Source organism: Numenius arquata, chromosome 8 (genome assembly GCF_964106895.1).
Source record: "Numenius arquata chromosome 8, bNumArq3.hap1.1, whole genome shotgun sequence".
NCBI classification, from domain to species: Eukaryota; Metazoa; Chordata; class Aves; order Charadriiformes; family Scolopacidae; genus Numenius; species Numenius arquata.
The window spans coordinates 4827791-4848264 of NC_133583.1; the positions used below are offsets into that span (position 1 = coordinate 4827791).

Genomic DNA, 20474 nt, shown 5'->3' on the forward strand with positions numbered 1-20474 from the left:
CCCAAGACGGGAAAGGTTCTTTGTTGCATTATTGTCTCCATCCATGGTCAGTTCGCATGGTACTCATCCCTCCAAGTTTGTGAATGTGCAAGGATTTTGTGTCCTAAAACTTGGATTTTAAGAGAGATTTTGTTTTCTGGTCAGCATTACCAAGCCAAACTGAGCACCAAGGTTATTTTCTTCAGCAAGGCAGCCCTGGAGACTCATCAGTGTGACCTGCATGTGTGCAGAGAAGCGGTTGCCAGCAGCACGCTCGCTGCAGGACAGTGGCATCAGGTACCACCAGGTACCCTGTCCACCCAAAGGCCTTATGGCCGTGGATCCTCATAAAGGTCTAACGAAGCAGATCCAATGCTTCCTCCCAACGCAGAGATGCAGATGGAAGTGAATGCATGTGCTGGGCCTGGGTCGAGGCCCCTTTCTGGAGTGACCCATGCCCATCGCTGTCACCATCAGTGTGGCTACTTCCTACCCCTCCCTTTGTCTGTCCCCCTTGTCTGTCCCCCTTGTCTGTCCCCCTTGTCTGTCCCCCTTGTCTGTCCCCCTTGTCTGTCCCCCTTGTCTGTCTCCCCCACCACCTTCTTGTCCCAGTGGTTCCCTTGTCCCTGAGCATGCATCTGTCCCTCCCCTGTCCCTTGTCCCCTTGCCCGAGTCTCGCTCGCCCCGCTCCATCGCTCTCCGGCGTCCCTCCCTTCGCCCGGCTCCCCGTCCTCCCCCGCCCCCTGCAGCGTCCCCTGTCCCCTCCCCGCCTCCCGGCCCGCCCCTCGCCCCCCCCGCCCCGGCCAGGGAGATGGCGCTGAGCCCCCCCGAGCGCCGCGGTGGCGAGCGGCGGGGCGGGCGGGCGGTCGAGCCGGCGGGGCTACCGCTTCACTCGCCATGGACCTTCTGGCTGGACAAGTGAGTGGGGGCCGGGGGCGGGGGCGGGCAACAACCCCTGCGGGACCCACAGAGCCGGGCGGGGGGGGGGGTGGGGGGTGGGACGGGACACAAAAATCCGTCTGTGGAAAGCATCTCTGCTCTTTATCTCTTTTTGCCCGTGGAACAGATTGGAGAAGGGGAGATTTACCTCGGGAAAAGGGGCGATGCGAGGGAGCGGGGGACGCAGAGCCGGCCGGTGGCCCTCCCCTTCGGGGGCCGGTGGCGTTTGCTGGGAGTTAGTTCGTGAAACGGGTTTGGGAAACGCTTTCGGTTTTGTAATTCGGGCATCGCCGGTGGCGTTTTAAACTCTAAATTTAGCCCTGGCGCTGGGCACCCCCGGGAGGGGAAGGCGAAAGGTTGGGTTTTGCTGCTGCGGGGGCTCGGACGTCGCGGGGATGTCCCCAAACCGACCCGTTCCCACCCTGACCTGTCGGATTGTATAACTCGTGTTAATAGCCAGGTTTGTCTCCGGTGGATAATTAGTTCTTCAAATCCGAGGTGATTTATTTTGAAGGATGAGCTCAGATTTATTAACCGACTGCAGCGTTCATCTAGTGTTGCGCTCCGTGGGCTTGAAGTTGTGGTCTCTCGGGGTCGTGGAGAGCTGCTGGGAAGGGAGGTCACCCGGTGGTGCAGACAGCTGGGGACAGGGGAAAGCACCAGAGTCAAAACTGAGACAGAAAGTTTAAAACCAAAGTTTGATGCTGGGTTTCTAGTGCGTCTTCTCTGGCATCTTGTTTTTAATCTTCTGCATCTGCCTTTTCCCGATTTTCTGTTGTGTTTCTCCTCTCCCCCGGCTCCAGAAGGAAAGTTATTTCCTTTATAAGCCTTTCTACTGCTGAACATGCTGCCTTTTTCAACTCGTGACAGAGAAATAGCAAAAAGCTGTTGGAAGCACACAAATATCCTCAGGTCCTGCAAATCAAACCTTATAAATAAACCCACAAACTATTTCTGGTTAATCCTTTTGAACTCAGGATGGTAGTTATGGTCGGGTTCAGGATCCGAGTTTTGTTTTCTGTTTGTTTATAAAAAGCAGCATTTGGACTGCTCTTGAAGCAAGCTACTGTTCAGATCTGTTTGTTTACACAGACCATGTGGAGATAAGCATGGCTGTCGTTTATAATCAACATCGGAAGTTAAAATCCATTTCAAGTTCCTGAGTTGCATCACGGTTATTTTTTTTCCCCTGTGTCTTGGTTCCACTGTAATTTAGACTCTTAAAATTTGGTTAGTCTATTTTTTTTTTCTTCTTTCTGATCGCATCTAAGTGCATTTAGTTAGATAGCATTGTTGTTCCTTAACTTACAAAACCAAGAGCGTATGTATAAGAAAAAAAAAAAAAGTGGGACGTTATATACACAAAACTGTTTTGTTTACCAGCAACAGTGATAGAATAATGGCAGGGAACAGGAATGACAGCAGCCAAGACATGCTTCATACGCTTAAAAACTATTTAAGGCATTAAAAAGCACCCAAGAGGTGCACCCATGAACTTCATTTACTGCAGGGTGTGGAGGTTCCTGTTGCTCTACAGAGTCCCACAGAAGTGGCTGTGACATTTAGTGGTGCACCCATGCGGATTTGATGGGGGGGATCATTTCTTGGGCTTGTACAGAGTGGACTTTCCATACAAGATAACTGTGGGTGCTTTTTTAACTGACTTTAGCAACGCCTGGTGTGGAGCAGTGGTGTTTCCTCATGAGATGGTATTGATTTTTGACTGCCGCTAAATTTTACCCTGTGCTTGGACTGAAAAGCAACAAGTGATGCTTAAGGATAAGCAGATGTTGAGATGGATACGTAGTTATCTTTTTCTGTTAAATTACTGTGAGAGGGGTCCATGACATACATTTTTAACGTCTCCAAAATCTATCTCTTCGTTGTCACACTGTTAAAATAAATATCCATCAGCGAAGCTGTACTTTATACAGCAGCTGGTGATACGCTACCAACTGATTCCCTTGGGGTTCACGACCTTGCTTTTATCATAGCAGAACTCGCTACATCATCTGCTTTAGCAGTAAATGCCTTTGTTTTATCTACATCAGCACTTGTTTCTGTGAATGCCTTGGCACAGGCTTCACATCTGGAGGCTGGGATCCTGTGACCAGGTTCTGGTCCATTGCCATGATCTCTCACGTGTCACAGGGGCATCTGCATTTCCCGTAAGCGCTAAGCCTTTCTTGGTATGTGTGTCTAAAATAGTAACCATCTGATATCGCTCTCTTGTATCTCACCCCGTATATGCTTTAGGAAAGTGAGCATGATGAAAGCATTCGGGAGAGTATTATTCATCAGTTTGACAAATAAGATCCCATCTATGATCTTCAAATGCTCGCAGGTCAGCAGTTTTGGAGGAGCTGTCAGGTCTTTTTCTTTTAAGAGGAAGGAGATTTCCTTTTTAACTGTTAAAATGTTTTAAGGTCATGCGCTGAAAGTTTTGAAACCAGGGCTTTAGACCTGCTGTTTGTTATGGTTTGAAGAACCCACAGTAACTTATTGTCATTTAGACAATTATTTCATCACCCAATGGCCCCTCCCCACCCAGGAAGGTGAATGGGGGAAAAACAAGAAAACACGAGGGTTGAAATGCAAACATATTTAATAGAATAAGACTAAATAATTAACAGTAACACTAGAGAACTAGTACTGATCCTAATACCAATATAAAATAGACAAGGACTATACTCAGCCCATTCCACCAGCAGGGAGCTGTGCACTCCCATCAGGGACAGCAAATGTGAGACACTGCGAGCGCTGCGGCTTCAGGAGGAAGGGAAGGACTCAGGGCTCCAGCACCGGAGCAAGAAGTTCTCAGGATAGTAGCCATCATAGAAGGGAGAGAGAAAACTCCTCAGCAAACTTTCTAATTTGTTGAATGTGACGTTCATGGTATGAAATAATCCAGTTGGCAGCTTGGGTCAAGTGCCTGGGTCTCACTTCTCCTCATCCCTGCACCTGGAGAGCTTGAAAACACCGAGACCTTGAATCCCATGTAGCACAGCTGGCTATAAAGTAAATATTTTCACAAATTTGGACACTAGAGTCTTCTAAAAGTGCATTTTTCCCAAGCATTAGAAGAGACCCTACGGAGAAGTAAAATTACCAAAAGATAAATTAATCTTGTGTCGCTCAAACCAGGGCGTTGTTTTATCTGTCCATTCTACAGGTTTCCAAGCTTATACCTACATTTCTCATTCATAGGACTTTTGCAAGCAGTGACGGTATGGCCCATGGGGAATTTCAGCGAGTCTTTTGGTGAAATTTGCCTTTGGTGTCACCTCGGGAAGCAGATCCATGCTGGTGGCTCGGCACATTTGTGCTTGTCTCAGTAAGACTCTGGATTGGTGCCGGGTCCTGCTTATAATGGTCTCTGGCTTTGAAATGAAAGGGTGCCTTTCTGGTTTTTGCTACACTGTGCAGTCTTTCATGTTTGGGGTTGGTTTTTGTTGTTTTTTGGTTTTTTTTTTTACAACAAAGTGTCAATATGCATCACTGAAAATAGCAAATTAAAACCAAAGATTGCCCATCTGGTCACTGTATTCATGTTGTATAGTGCATTCAAGATGGGGGATTGTACAAAAGGAGAAGTCAAGTGAAATGACCCTCGAAAGCTGGGGTGTCCTGGGTGGGAGCTTGGAACCGTCCCTTTATGGGATTTGGGGTTGTGGATCTGGGCGTGATCTTTGTGTAAATACAAAGCTGGGAAGCCGATTGTGCTTTTTTTTTTGGAAGTACATGTGGACATGGTACAAATATCCCACTGTGCAAACCTTGCAAATCATGACTGTCGTTTTGCCTGGGTGCTGTATGCCTCGTGTTTAATGCTACGCCAAGTAAGCCTTTCCCTACCAAAAGAACAGAGAGAACATACTAGTAGTGGTCTGATTTTTCAGCCTCGCGATGAGAAGCCTGAGGTTCTGCCAGCGGTAACAATTTTCAGTCCAATGTGTGCGTGCACACGCAATAATGAAGATGTTGCACGTCCTTGCAGAAATACCTCTTTTGAAGACCTAACAGCATCTGAGCTGCCGGCGTTGCTGACAGTCCACTTTCAGTCAGCAGCGAGGAAAATCCCAATGCCCTTCTATGCAAATCTGTGCTATCAGAAACTGAGCACAGATCACACAAAAGCCTGGCGCAGAAGTCTCATTTCTAGATAAACTTCGTCAAAGACGTGCTTGCTTCCATGGAAGTCTGAGTGGGCAGCGTTGTAGGATCGCGGTCTGCCCGTCTGGTCTTCTTGCTTGACTTCTAACTGTGCTTTTTAAGTAATTCTGTTTCTATTGCAAGAATATTTTAACTCTTCTGTATCTTTTTGAGGGGAAGAATCTGCTTATAAACATTATCAAATATAATGCAATGTTACCAGTCTGTTCCAGGGAAGTGAAAATATTCTTGCAAGAACTTATTATTCTTATGTGCTGATTTTTCTTTCTCCATTTTATAATATCACAGAATGGTTTGGGTTGGAAGGGACCTTAAAGATCATCGAGTTCCAACCCCCCTGCCCTGGGCAGGGACACCTCCCACCAGACCAGGTTGCTCAAAGCCCCGTCCAACCTGGCCTTGAACCCCTCCAGGGATGGGGCAGCCACAGCTTCTCTGGGCAACCTGTTCCAGTGTCTCACCACCCTCACAGCAAAGAATTTCTTTCTAGTATCTAATCTAAATTTTCCTTCTTTTAATTTAAAACCTATCGTCCTATCACCGCACTCCCTGATAAAGAGTCCCTATGTTATGCTGATGAGTTCTATATAAATAAAGTTTGGTTTATATGGAACAATTTTAATAATATTGTGAATCTTCATAAATGAGCACATCAGATATCTGAAACTAAGCTTAATGATTTCTCTTCTTCCCCTGTAGCAAAATCTTATTTATCTAGAATCATCTATTTCGTCTATTAAAGCTTGTGAGTAGGTGGCTTACAATGAAAAATGATGGTTAATATTTTAAGAACGTTCAACCCGGTAAATGCATTTTGACAGGCTTTGATGGCTTGAAATCAGTGTTTGTATTCAGAATGGATTACCAGATTTATTTAGTTGCCACAGCATGTTTTTCAGTTTATGCTTTGTAAGTAAATATTTTGCTTATTTATACCAGAAGCAGTTGTGGCTAAGTACTTACAGGGGTGTCTTCAAAAGTGCTCGGCAGCTTTTAAAGCTCCCGCTAAAGCTGCGATTAGATTCCCTCTGGGAGACACAGGCCAGCGTGAGCACATATGAAAAAAACTTCTATCCTTAATTCTTTGCAGGGAAACAGAAGAGCTACAGTTCAGCATCAGGCATTAACATAAGCACAACCACCTGGAGGTTTATTCATGGATAAAACAATGGGATTTATCTTTGTATCCTTTGTTCTTTATTTGTGCTGGAATAAAGAAGGAGCAGTGAAGCAAGCTGGCGTTAGGATTCAGTTCACGTAGGTCATTCCTGTTTCTGTGTCCCACATTTAACTGATGCCCATGTGGTTTGCCATGAGATGCTGTGCGGTGGGTCTGGCCTGATTAGGTGACTCAATTATTCCTCATACTGGGCTAAAATTTTTCCCTTAAAGATTCTGAAGCTGCAGAAAAGTGGCATCACGGGGCACAAAACAGGCAGAGCAGGAGAACTGTTGGGTATTTTATGCACAGACTCTCCATGGGGAACCCAGATGTGGGTCTGCAGGTGGTGTGGCACTGGACCAACTCTCTTCATCCTCACAAGAGCTGTTGGTGCCTGGCTTGTGGTGGGACCCAGCTGGGAGGACCTATCCCCTCCTGTAGGGACTTGTGGAGCCTGTTGAGTGACTTGGAAATTAATTGCTCACCGTGGCAATAATTGACAGCTCAGTATGGCACATCGGATTAATTTTATTGTTGATGGCAGCAAAATTATCCAAAAGGGAGGAATCCTGTAATAGCTTCATTTCAAGGGCCGGTATTTGCAGGATTCCTGGTTCGTGGTAGTGTAGGTACACTAGTGTAGTGTTGTACTACATAAGGTAGTACAACTCGCTTACAGTGAAAACACCGAGACCTTGAACCCCACGTAGCATAGCTGGCTATAAAGTAAATATTTTCACGAATTCAGACACTTCTAAAAGCACAGCTTTCCCAAGCATTAGAAGAGAAATTAGTCCTGTGTCACTCAAAGCAGGACGGGTGCCTGAAGGGAGCAGCCCTGGATGGGAGTTGGGAACAGTCAGGATGGAGCTGGAGAAGCTAAACGCTGCCTGGTGAACATCAGTGTAACCCTGAGGTCTGGCCATGAAACCAACCCAAGGACCTGCTGGCTTTATGGGAGGTGCTGGTAGTAGATATGGCTTGAAGAAACAAGTGCTGGTGACGGAGGAGCCGGCTGAAATCTTGGAGGTTTCGTTGGGTGATGTGGCTCACTGCCCGCCGGCGGCTGTGTGCCCCTGCCACCTAGCGGTGTGTCCTCTGCAAATAGTCCTTAATTCATTCTATAAACTACGTGGATGACTTCTTTTAAAAAGTTTGGAATGCTGAGAGTACGTTAAAACACTCAAAGGGCGTTCGAGGTTGTGTTAAATGCAATTAACTGGTGGTCCCTCGCTGATAGCCTTCGTGTTGGAACTGCAGAGCTTTTTTCTGGTGCCAAACACAAGAAGGGCGTGGGGTGGTCAATAGAAGGAATGCTGTTACTGGTTTAAAACTCCTAATTCAATTAAAAATATTGTATGAAATACCTGGTGAATCTTAATTTTTTCAAAAGTGTAAAAGCGCTTGACTCTTTAAACGATTCATGGTAGTCGGAGTTTATTATGCAACTTTGATGTGAATATTTCAGCTTCACACTCAGATGATTCACTTTCCCCATCCGTCTCCCTTCTGCCCCCTTGATAAAATAAATATTTTTTTATTAATCTCCACTTCGTTTTCAAGGTCACTTCCTGGGACGACAGCAGCTGAATGTGCATCGAATTTGAAGAAGATTTATACGGTACAAACAGTACAGGTAAGGTGTGCAGCTTTGCTGTGGGAGTTACCACACGTTATTAATGTAACTTCACGCCTTAAGTTTCACTTTTTCCTCATAGGGGTGAGTCACGCTTGTGGCTTTGCTTACCTGTGGCATGAAACCTGGGTGTTATTGGCTGTGTGTGGTGTTTCTTAGTCATTGTTTGAATTTCGTTTGGCTTTCTAGACCAGGAAAGGAGGAAGCATATCGGATTGATCAGGCAAGCCCGCTCCTCTTAAACTTTCCTCAATTGCCACTTTTGCCTCCATTGAATTGTTATACTTGATGTATTTTAAATGTTTTTCCTGCCTTTTCTCAGGTTTGTTTTTTTTATTACAGCAAATTGTTACACGAAGACTAAAAATTACAGCTTGTGGGGTTTTGTTCTTCTTTCTCTTCTTGAGCGTGCATTTCAAGAAAGAATTTCCAGCAAATTGATTTGAATTAAAGTACTTTTAAATCATGCGGTGTTTGCAGCAATGGGAAATTCTGCGTGTCTGTGTCATCTGCCAGTGCTAAGTAGTGGCCACCTCTTGCAAGTAAAATTACATTTCTGTTTTAACACCAGTTAGAATGAAGTGTAGCAAATCGGTATGTCTCAGCTTAATTCTAAGCTGACTCTAGTGCCTTTTATCCACCCCAGACATGTAGGACAGCTTCTGCTCTTACCAGCAGCGATGCTGGGAAGTAATGTGATGGTTTCCGGTAACTTGGGTCTTCTAATTTCTCCCCCGTTCCCGTATTAATATGTTCATCCCAAATTCTTTGCACCTGGTTGATACTTTTCACTGTGATGCAGGCAAAGCAGGTGGATTGCTAGTTAGGCATTTAGTTCAACAGAATTACTGTTTGTGGTGGTTTTGTGACTCAAGATAATCATAATGAAGTTTTAGACTAGGCTTAAGTGAAGCAAGGTGGAGAGTTGATATAAGCATTCATTTTCGATATGCTAAGGAAGTTTTATGTACTGGTTTGTTCTGACATACTTAGCAAAACTCTGATTTTGATGATTTTTTTTTTTTTTTTTTTCTCTATTCCTATGGACTGGACTTTGATTCTAAAGTAACCCACAGTTGAACTACTTCCCTTCCTTCTACCTCCAGCTTATGCAAAAATGACATCTAAAAAAAAAAAAAAAAAAGTAGTGAAATTGCAACGAGTTCTTTTCAGAGTATTTTATTATAATGTAGAAGGTGCCGGTTCTCTAGGAGCAGGATATGTAATCGTTTTGAAGAAAATGAAGAAAGAAGTAATTCTGTATTAAACTGAGTCTCTTCTGTTAATGCAACTAGTATTTTTTCTTTTTAAGGATTTCTGGAGTGTCTACAACAACATTCCTCCTGTGACAAATTTGCCTCTGAGATGTAGTTACCATTTAATGCGGGGAGAAAGACGGCCGCTTTGGTACGTACGTTGTCATCAGGCATTTCTGGGAACGGGCGGTGACAAAACCCAAAGTGGTGACAGGAGACAGGCGCGGGACAGGGGTGTCTTGTTTCTATTGCCTGCAAACGCCTGAACTCAAGAGACCCACAAAAGAAATATCCTAAGGATCTTGTTAAGCTTAGAAGTGACTTGTACTAAAGAGTCTTTATTAAAAGCACAGACTGTAATTTAATTGTCCACCTCTGAACGTAAATGTAAGAAAGAAATTAAATTATGAAATAGAAGTTAAGAAATTAAAATATTATTCTGAATTTCAATTCAAGAATACACAGAATACGTGGATTTGTATTTGAATTATTTTTATCTTGCATATTTTTTGCTTTCCACTGAAGGTAGTGTAATAGAGATGCAAATGGCTGACGGTCCTTAACTGTTCTTCATCACCTGTGCAAAAGTGTACTTCATACACATATATACCTTGGATTAAAACTAACTTGAAGGCGTTATGAAGGGATCCATTGCAGCAAATTTCTACTTGATTGTACAGTAATGGAATAAAGTATAAATCATTGAGGTTTCCCTTTCAGAAACTGATTTTTGCGTACATTCTTCCCGGTGCAGCTCTGTCACAAAGGGCCTAAGCACTTTCTGAAGAGTTTTTGAGCTTTTGGGCATCGTTTGTATAGATTGTGACTGGATTAGAGTTCTTTAACTTGATTGTAGTACGTCTGACTGGGTGGTGACTTACTGCAGGAGATCTCTGTCCTAATCGACTGAACGAGTAAATATTTTTCTCAGGTGAGATGTGTCTGAAGGTCTACATTACTTTTCTGAAAATACTGTGGCTGGTCAGGTTGGCTAAACTGGGTTTGAAAAAATGTTGGTGTCCGTATAAGTCAACTGGGCCATTGTGTGCAGGTCTTCATATCTTTGTAAGGATGAGCGAGAACATTTTAGGGTTTGTTTTTGTTTGTTTTTTCTATTTTTAGTTTTGATTTGGTAACTGACTATAAAAAATGATACCTCTATTTTCAGACTGTCAAAGGAATTTTGTATTTTAGGAAAGGGATTGCAAGAGATCGATCTCATCAGTAACCCGCTCACTTTTCAGTAATTACTGCCAAGATGCTTCTCTCCAGATTACAGTTACTGGCTAATTGCAGCATTGCTTTTTAGGTAGAAAAACAAATTCTGAAGTAAGAATTGAGAACTGCAGATTTTTAAAGATGTTCTCCCCAAGCTTCTTCAGTGCTTGTCTGCATTGGTGGGAGACCATTGATCCTGGGGAATCTCTATAGATCTCATACTGGGTTTACATATTCCAAAGATTAGGTTATTCCTTAAACTTTGCTATTACAGAGTTTTAACAGGAAGCTAGAGCCCTAATTTAAAATCTTATAAAAAGAATTGTGATAGAATAAACTTGAAGCTCACAGGTTTGTGCATTGTGTCTTTGTCATTATGAGGCAGTTTAATGGTTATGTCTGTGCCCTGACCCTGGGCAGCTTCAGCCTTTCTTTTAATAAGGGCAATTAATTTCTAGCTGTCACAAAACTGAAATGAAGTGCTCTCGTGTTCTTTTATTAAACAGGATAAACTTGAGAGTAATAAGCTGGTTCTGTGAAAATATGCCAGAGTTTTTCCAAAATAAAAGGTTACCATAGTAAAACATAAAATTGCTTTGTGGCTTATTCCCATATAATGTGCAGCCACTTCTAAGATGGTCTGTAGTCAGGAAAAATGTAAGTATTTTCCAACACACAAAACTTAGGAAAGGGATTAGGTGTTGAGAGATATGCTTCATCTGAACAATGAAAGAATTATCTCTGATGTCAGAAGTCATAGCTTGAGTCATGCTACCTGCAGTTAGTAATTGCATTTCAAATGGATTTTTCTGGGAAAATTAAACCCCAAACATAAGTTTATCTAGATGTGGATATGAGTGCTTATCTTACTGATCTATTTTCCATAACCAGGGAAGAGGAAAGCAATGCCAAAGGAGGTATATGGAAAATGAAGGTCCCTAAAGAGAGTACGGTATGTAATACTGACTTTTTACTTAGCCATTGTTTAGTAAGGGGGGTTCTTTAAACTCCATCTGATAAAGCTGTTAGAAAGCTTTTTAGTTCTGACATCACCCAACATAACAACCAAACACTATTTTAACAGCTATAACCTTTTATTTTAAGACAATGAGGAAAAGTTTCTTTTCAGGTAATTCCATCTCTCTTGCTTTTGATCACACTTGTGGGTGTATTATCAAGCAAATGAAAGCTGCAGTGTTACACTCCATTTCCATTTGGAAACACAGTATTTTATGATCACCTTCGTTCTCAAGAATGTTTGCTTACAGGCATGCAAAAAGCAAATATAAAAATCTTTTCCTGATAATACTATAGGCTAAATTATAGCCAGAACCACAGCAATGCTCTTCAAAAGTCGACACACACGATCCAGCACAACTTCCAGAGTTTCACTGAAGTGCCAAATGCTCCTAAAGTCTCTGTCGGACTCAGCAGGACTATTTCTGCTCGACATTGCGTGTCTGCACCTGTGTGTGGCTGTGAGTAGCGCTGTGACTTTCTGTCCCCAAGCATGGACCAAGGCATTGTTTCCTCCGATAGCTAATCCCATGGCTTGCTCTGGAAAGGGGAAGCTCTTGTTCATTCTCTCCTGATCCCTCTTGCACTGGTGCTCACTGTTTTGTGAGCCAGCTTAATGCACTCTGATGTCAGGAAAAAGTTCTCCTATTTATTTTATTTTTAATTTGAGTGTACAGCCAGGAGAGTTTTTTTGATGGGCGTAGGGTATAAAGGAGAGAAGGCAAGTAGGATCCATCCCCTTTGGCGACAGTGAGTTGTCACATCACCTTGTGTGCATCTTATGAAACTGTAGTGTTACTCAGGGTTTTTTGCCTTTTTTTTTTTTATTTTATTTTAAAATGAGAAAGATAAAATCCGTTCAGGCATGTCATAGTTCTAGCCCTGCTGAAACTACTGGGTTTTGCCTCTAATCAAGTGCACATGAGCCGCATGCATCTCCTGTGAACTGTCACGGTGAGGAGATTTGACCTCTTCACATGTGGTGTTTATGTGTGTGTGTTTGTTCTGGATCAGGCCTCTAAACACGAAGAGTGAAGTGTCAGAAAAATGTGACAGCCTTGCAGAAGACATTAAATGCTGAAAGATGCTACTTCAAATTTCAGCCAAAAGTTAATTGATTTTTGCCCGTGGGCTTTTTCCCCGCATGTCAGTTGCAGCTTTCTTCCCTGCAGTCCCAAGGGATCGCAAAAGACTGAAATTTTCTCTTTCCCCTTATAATCCAAGGTGTGAAGGTTGTCAGAAGTGACAAGTGGTTTGGGGAGCCTGCATTACTGGGCGGTGAATTTAGGGACCTCAGAGGCCCTGCTTTTCAGAGGCTGAATGGTAGCCCCTCTTTGAAATGAAGGTACTTTTTGATCCCTCAAACTACGTACCACACATCCCAGGTCACTTCTGAAATGTTTAGTTAAAGGCAAACTTCAGTCAGCTTTTAGTGCCTCTGTAAATAACATAAATAATACCTTTATGCCTCTTTCTCATTTTTTGGCTTCATTCATCATCATATGTGCACACAGCATCTCCTTGACTAAGATGAATCATCTCGTGCAGACCTAACTCAAAAAGACAATATGCTATAGCAGGTCTTGGTGAGGGTGTGGAGGGAAGAAAATGCAGGTTTTTCTAAAGATAAAGTCTTTCAAGTGGTATGAAAAACTGACTGACAAAATACTGACACTTGAATGTTGTTGCATGTGTACAGTGACCCTTTCTGTATGCTGATTTTTTAATACAAAAACTAATACTTTTTAGATCTTCATAAGCCTGATCCTGCAACTGCTTACTACTGGATGAAGTGCTTCCTACCCTTGAGACCATTAGGACAACTCACAGTAGTGAGCACTGCGCCTGGTAATGAGAGTGTGCGTGGTCAGTCCCATCGTCAGTCTCTGAGCTGGTCCACTGGCAGGCAAAAGGCCACCACGTCAGGGGCTGTCACGCTGATGTCTTCACCCTGCCTCGGGAGCATCAGATGGTCCTTCCCATAGCACAGCTTTATGTGATGCATTGGATTAGACGATGATGAGTCACAGAAATCCTTTGTGTCCTAGAAGCTGGCTTAGGAGTGCTCAGAAACTGCCATTAAAGCAGTTTATTAGTTTGTCATCTTCGTGGCTGCTCACTTCTTGTTTTAACCTGGTGCACTTGATATGTTGGGTTTTTTTAATAGTACTAAAACTCAAGTTAACTTCATATAGCAGAAAATATATTCCTTAAAAGTATCATAGACTCATAGAATAGTTTGGGCTGAAAGGGACCTTTAAAGGCCATCTAGTCCAACCTCCCTGCCATGAGCAGGGACAGCTTCAACTAGATCAGGTTGCTCAGAGCCCCGTCCAACCTGACCTTGAATGTTTCCAGGGATTGGGGCATCCACCACTTCTCTGGGCAACCTGGGAGTGTTTCATCACCATCACTGTAAAAAAATTTCTTCCTTATATCTAGTCTAAATCTCCCCTCTTTCAGTTGAAAACCATTACCCCTCATCCTATCGCTCCACTCCCTGATAAAGATGGTGTTTAAATATAAATCAATTTAATTTACTGGTAGGGTTTTCAGGCACTTTAAGAAAAGTGGTTAGTAATTCTTTTCTGTAGAAACAAATGATCTCCAGTGGAGCCTTATGGTCTTTTATCATGGGAAATACTTGGGAGAAATCTACCTTCATGCTTTACTCTAACTAGTGCATTTGAGATGAGTCATGGACACAGATACAGCGAAGGTAAACTTATTGTTAAACATTTAAAATATTTATTAGAACAAGTCTGTGTAGCGCTATGTATTTGCAGGGTCTAAATTGTTGCTCCAAATGTATTGAAGAAATTAATTGTATAACACAGAGTGTACTTACATTAAATGTTCTTTTTGTCTAGACAACCTCAGAAAGAGAATGCACTCAAAACTGAGCTAGGAAACCTAATGTTGAAATTAAAAAAATAATAATGCAAATGTAACTTCTTGTTTTTCCCCCCCCTTCCTTAGGCTGCAGTTTGGAAAGAGCTGCTGTTAGCAACTATTGGAGAGCAGTTTACAGACTGTTGTGCAGCAGGTAACTTTTCCAATTGATTGGGGCTAGCATGGCAAACACCAGGTTTGAATGCGGAACATGAAGGTGCTGCTAAAAATGGGGTACAGGGCTGAAATCATACTCACACCCCATTGTCATTAAGAGGCAGAGAAGGTATTCTGACTGTCTTAGCACAGGAGTCAAGCTCAGCAGCTTGCACCCTTGGGAAGCCAGGTTTTCTACTTATTACATAATTATATAATATATATTGTTTATCCTTACTTTAGGGCAACAAAGGTGGTCAGGGGTCTGGAGAATAAGTCCTATGAGGAGCAGCTGAGGGAGCTGGGGTTGTTCAGCCTGGAGAAAAGGAGGCTGAGGGGAGACCACCTCGCTCTGTCCAACTCCCTGGAAGGGGGTGGTAGAGAGGTGGGGGTCGGTCTCTTCTCCCAAGTCACAGGTGATAGGACAAGAGGAAATGGCCTCAAGTTGCACCAGGGGAGGTTCAGATTGGATATTAGGAAGAATTTTGACACTGAAAGGGTTATTAAGCATTGGAATGGGCTGCCCAGGGAAGTGGTTGAGGCACCATCCCTGGAGGTATTCAAAAGACGGGTTGACATAGTGCTTAGAGATGTGGTTTAGTGATGTGTTTATCAGTTAGGTTGATGGTTGGACTAGATAATCTTAAAGATCCCTTCCAACCTAGACAGTTCTATGACTCTATGAATATCTGTCTGTTAGCTGGCACTTAAATTATTAATATTAATTCTACAATGCCAGGATTCTGGAATCCCAAATTACACTTCCATACTAGATTGATTGTACCGTCACTGTTGGAAGCAACTAAATTAGATGGACCCCCCTGTTAGCCCTCCGGGTCTCTTTTGGTTCTCCTGACAGGGTTAGGAGTTGTCAGGGGAAGCACACCTGCAGACCTGAAGCAGAGGGAAGCTGGGTGGTTTGCCTCTGGTGACGTTAAAATCCCACAGCAGGGCCATAAGACAAACCTGGCTCTCCTGAGTCCTAGGTTAGCTCTCTCCACAGAAGCAATATTTCATTATTGCTTAAAAATACTGCTTAGCTCAAGGTAATCTTTAATGTAATTGAATTTACATAAATATTCTTAAAACACTTTGCTGGTTTACTGGAAAACAGGCATTAATCATCCAGAAGCTCATGTGTGATTTTGGTCAGAGGTAATAATTTAACGAAGTCACTTTCGGAATAAATATCTTCTCTGGGCTTGCACGTTTGATTTGGAAATGGACGTGGGGAAGGGACTGTGAACGCTAGCTGGCTTTAGATCATCAAATGCTGCTTCTTAATCATGAAAAGCGAGTACGAGTCCGTGGCCATTTAATCCGTTAAGGTTCGGTTACAGAACGGTTTCTTGCTTCTGAGGGAAGGGAATGATGAACCTGCTGATGCACTGGCCTAAAGGGAAGGGGTTCTGGAAACTGGTTACTAATCTTAATTTTTCAGTTTAACATGACATTTGTCCATCACTTCTTTTGACCATATTTACTTCTTTCCTACGTGTGAATATCTGATTAAACTGGCTGTTGCAGTGATATATCCTAGGGTGTATATATATCCCCTTAGGGAGTGTTCCTTCACTGCTTTATCATTCCAGAGAAAAGAACTGAGTTTCTTGGGTTTGCAGAGCAGTTCAGCAAAACCCTTTCAAACAGTGTCTCTCGCAGCAAGGTGATAGGGTAGAGCAGGCGTATTGCAATATGCAATGCTGGTATATTCACCTTGGTGGCTTTTTTTTTTTTCCACAAAAGTTTTGTTGAATGAGTTTCCCAAATAGTGCATTTCTCTCATTGGCTTCCCAACTTTCAGAATTGGAAGATAGAGAATACGAGCCTCAAATCCTTGAGAGACATTTCTAATAGCTGCTTTTCAAAAACCTTAATGTGCATGATTGAGTTGGTGTCAAGAAGGGGATGTTCCTGCCCATTATACTGATAGGGTGGTCTCGGGGTCAGCTTAAGCAAGTACACGACCTTCTGCTGTCCACGGAGGTAATTTTTCCCCTTGGCTGTGTGCTGTTGACACCACCTTTGCATTATCATCACTGACCCCTTCCTTAGGATGGACCAGGGAGGTCATTGCTGGAGGCAGCCACCGCTTCCAGCCACAGCATGGCCTTAGGCTGAGCTCCCCATCCTGAGACTGTCACACCAACAAGGGCTTCTTCAGCAAAGCATGGAGTTACCAGCACTGGCAGGAGCGGCCTGCCTGGGGCTTTATTCTACTTTTTTAAAATTCTTTTTCTTTTTTCCTGTTGTTTGACAAAATGAAAAAGAGAGCAAAGTCTGGAAAAGCTGGGGTCTGATGCCCTCCAGGTACTATTCCTGGGGTTTTTGTTGTTTCACCCTCACCCACCCATTTTTGCTTATAGGCATTACTGTAAGTATATATTACTAACCTTGCTGGAGGGAGTCTTGTGATTCCCTTTTAATCAAGGATCGGAGTGCTAATAGAAAAGATGAATAATCTTGTGGCTCTTTATTAAAACCACTATGAGGTAATATTTCCAATAGCTTCTATAAATACAGTGTTTGTTTCTTGCTGGTAACTATTTTGTCTGGTTTGAACATTGGTATCCTCCTCACTGGGGATTGCTCTTTTTTATTTCTTCAGTTTGTTCAGCTTTTGGGCACTGTTTCATAATACATAAGTATCAAATTAGACATGTCTCACTTTTAAAGTATTCCTTAATGATCCTTCCTCTTCTGTGCAGATGATGAAGTAATAGGGGTTAGCGTCAGCGTTCGTGACCGTGAAGATGTTGTGCAAGTCTGGAACGTGAACGCCTCTCTAGCAAGCGAAGCAAAAGTTTTAGAAAAGATACATAAACTTCTGCCGCACACATCTTTTAAAGCAGTGTTTTATAAATGTAAGTATTTTGTACTATTAATTTACACCTGCATTAGGGAAACAAGATTCTATGGGAATATCCTGCCTGATTCATCATTAACCATCTGGAAACGTAGCATCTCTCATTGCATTCAAATTATTACTTCAAAAATATACATGTTTTTTTTCCCTTCAACATAAAAGTTAGCTACCGTTCAAAATAGAAGATATTTTTAGTTTAATTGTAGAATATGTTTGGTCTCATGTTTAAGATGCCTGATTCGTAAAATGAGCGAGACAAATCTCTTGATAACTCTGAAGACTACATGCTGTTCGAATTAAGTATTCATTTAGAGGAACCATTTAAAATTGGGGTTTTAAGGGATCTCTAATTTTAGGCTCCGTATAAATATATTATCAGAATATTGTATTCCCAAAGATCGCTTGTTGGGACACTGTGTCTTCCTTGACTGCTCTCACATTGTCTTCTCTTTCCATTTTTTCAGCTCCTCAGCAAAGTTTACATGTTCTTTTATTCTTGTTCTTCCTTCTCTCTTCCTTAGCACACAGAGAGCATCATGCTTTTGAAGGCCGACGGGGAAAACATTAAGTGCCAAGCTCATTTGTTATTTGGTGTTTTGAGGTGGTCGGGACAAGGAGAAGGATGGCGGAAGTCCTGCAGAAGCACTACACACAGTGGCCCTTTTGAGTTTCTGGCATTTCAAACTGGGAAAATGAGGAAAACCGGTTGCCTTGAGCACTAAACGCGCACCTAATTACTTTGTGTTTGGTTGGTTTTTAAAAGTCTTCACTGATTCTTTAAAAAGATATTTTGGCCACTTTTTTTTTTTTTTTTTTTTAAAAAAGTCAGATGATACTTGTTCCTATTGCATTGAGATAGCAGGCTTTCATTTCTTCTGTACTGTACTTAGTTAAATGCAAACGTGCACAAAGATGGAATGCTGCTTTCCCTAGATGTGCTGTACGTGGAGGAATACTGGCTTACAGCAATGTGCTTTCAATTTTCAATTTGAAACATTCCTATCGTGTTAAGATTTACTCACTGGTTGTGTCCCAAGAGAGAAAGAAATTGTACTGCATTTATTCTGATATTCAGCGTAATCTGGTCTTGCACTGACAACAGCACACATACCGTAAAAGTAAGTGGTAAAGTGTTTGCTAAATGAGTGACTAAAGAGAACACATTGATATTGGGACTAAACCTGTGCGGGATGATGTTTTAATTGCAGTGATTTCAGAAGAGCCCCTATTCAGATGTGAAGGAGAAATCTTTCAGTAGGAAACCGTGCAAACTCCACATCTGTCTTATTTAAGAGGGGATGGGTTTTTTTTAATTTTTTTTTATTGTATGCTTTCTTGGGATATTTTTCTGTAAATTCATGATAAAGTGTCATGAATCCTTTCTAATGCATTAGACTAACTGGATCCATCCCTCACGCTTCTGTGAGTGCTTGAGGCCCATGCCGGCACCCAGGAAGGTCAGTATCAGACCTGCCATTGACTTCAATGCAAAGGAAGAGATGCCATCGTATGTAGTTTCAAGCCATCATGACTTCCTAAGTGACCTTTTAGAGAAAAAAAAAATACAGAAAAGAAATGGATTTTGTGTTGCAATGTGAATATGAATACAAAATGTGTTAATCTTTAATTATTTATCTATATTAATTATTTGAGGTGTTGGTTTGTTTTATCATACTACCAAAGATTGCTGTAAGTGCCTTTTACGAGAAGAAGGTGCAAGGTGAGGATGAACGTCCGCTCTGCTGAGCATTACTTCATCATTAAGAGGTTTTTGTTTGGCAACTGTTCAAGTTGCACTGATTTCCACATCTTTAGTACATTAAGAGGCAGACATTAAAATAAAATAAATTTAAAAATAAGAATCGCACATTTGTGACCTTTTTTTTACAACTTCATCTGTATTTATGAATTAAAACTGTGCAGTTGATGAGCATTATTAATTAAGCAAATTTTCTAAAATCCAAATGTCTTGCTTCTGTAATTGCTTTCTGAGATTAAATGTTACCAGACTTGCTTTTTTTAAACCTGTGTATTTTTTAAAACTTATTTTCTCAGGAGCTATCTACGTTTTGTTCATAGATTAAAAATATTGTAAAGTGTATTTTTTTGTTGTTGTTAAATCAGAAAGGAGACATAAAATTTATTAGTAGTATCTCTTGTATGTATTCAGTTAATATTCAAGGTATGTTTGAGTTGCAGTTAAATTGAGGTTTCAAAGTAAAAAGCAGAGACTATTACCAGTGTAATCATACGACGTTTTTCAATTCATGCTATTGCAGTGACAATGGGTAAATATCCCAGCTACCCTTACTTAGCGTAATTTTTGCCACCGTGACTTTCCAAGATGCATCTAATGCTGCAAGGATTTCTTTTTATAATATTACTGCCTTTGAATTACCTCCAAATTGTCTGAGATCTGTTTAAAAAATAATTAAAAAATACTATCTTTAATTACAAACAGGGTCGAATCACAGAATGGTGGGGGTTGGAAGGGACCTCTGGAGATCATCTAGTCCAACCCTCGTGCCAGAGCAGGCTGGACAGGATCACATCCGGGTGAGTTTTGAATGTCTCCAGAGAAGGAGACTCCACACCCTCTTTGAGCAGCCTGTTCCAGGGCTCTACCACCCTCAAAGTAAAATTTTTCCTTATGTTGAAACTCAGCATGGTTTCTCTTGTGGATACATCATCACCCAGCGACTCCCATGTGGAGATACCCAACCTCCTTGAGAAATAAGGGGATGTAGAAACGTGCTTTCCCTGGAAGGCGAAATGAACTCGTTGCTTGTCCCTCACTTTTATCTGCAATGAGTGAGGGTCTCCCTTTTTCCAGGGAAGGGGTAGAGGGAACCCTCAGGACAGCAGCTACCCATGAAGTACCAGTGGAGAGCTGTAGAAGTGATGGGTACAGACAGCCACCAGGCCTGCATGATGGAGTCCAAAAGTGACTTCGGAGAAGTGAGGGGTAGAAACCTTTGAGAAAAACATTTTCAACAGCTTGATGAGCAAGATTTCTCACTTGAAATACTTTCCCATCTTTGGGGGAAATGTGACTGGAATACTAATGGGGAATTAATTACATACCTCACCCTTCGCTTACTTTTACTTTTGGAAACGAGCCAGAGCTGCTCACCTCTCCTCCAGGTTCTTTTTGGGCATGGATGTTGACTTCAGCAGAGT

At 42.1% G+C, this 20474-nt stretch overlaps 1 protein-coding gene across 2 annotated transcripts; it reads left to right on the plus strand.

Moving 5' to 3' along the window:
• The first annotated feature begins 781 nt into the window (after positions 1–781).
• On the plus strand, positions 782–19749 carry EIF4E3 (eukaryotic translation initiation factor 4E family member 3). 2 transcript variants are annotated; one of them, XM_074152765.1, is made up of 8 exons: positions 809–897; positions 7817–7889; positions 8232–8427; positions 9202–9296; positions 11255–11315; positions 14360–14426; positions 17137–17292; positions 17816–19528. In XM_074152765.1, the coding sequence occupies exons 4-8, from the start codon at positions 9271–9273 to the stop codon at positions 17860–17862; spliced, it is 357 nt and encodes a 118-aa protein (XP_074008866.1). In that variant the 5' UTR covers positions 809–897; positions 7817–7889; positions 8232–8427; positions 9202–9270; the 3' UTR covers positions 17863–19528. The 2 variants fall into 2 exon arrangements, with proteins under 2 accessions (XP_074008865.1, XP_074008866.1); XM_074152764.1 differs by lacking the exon at positions 8232–8427 and having other exon boundaries at positions 782–897; positions 17816–19749.
• Positions 19750–20474: the final 725 nt, after the last annotated feature.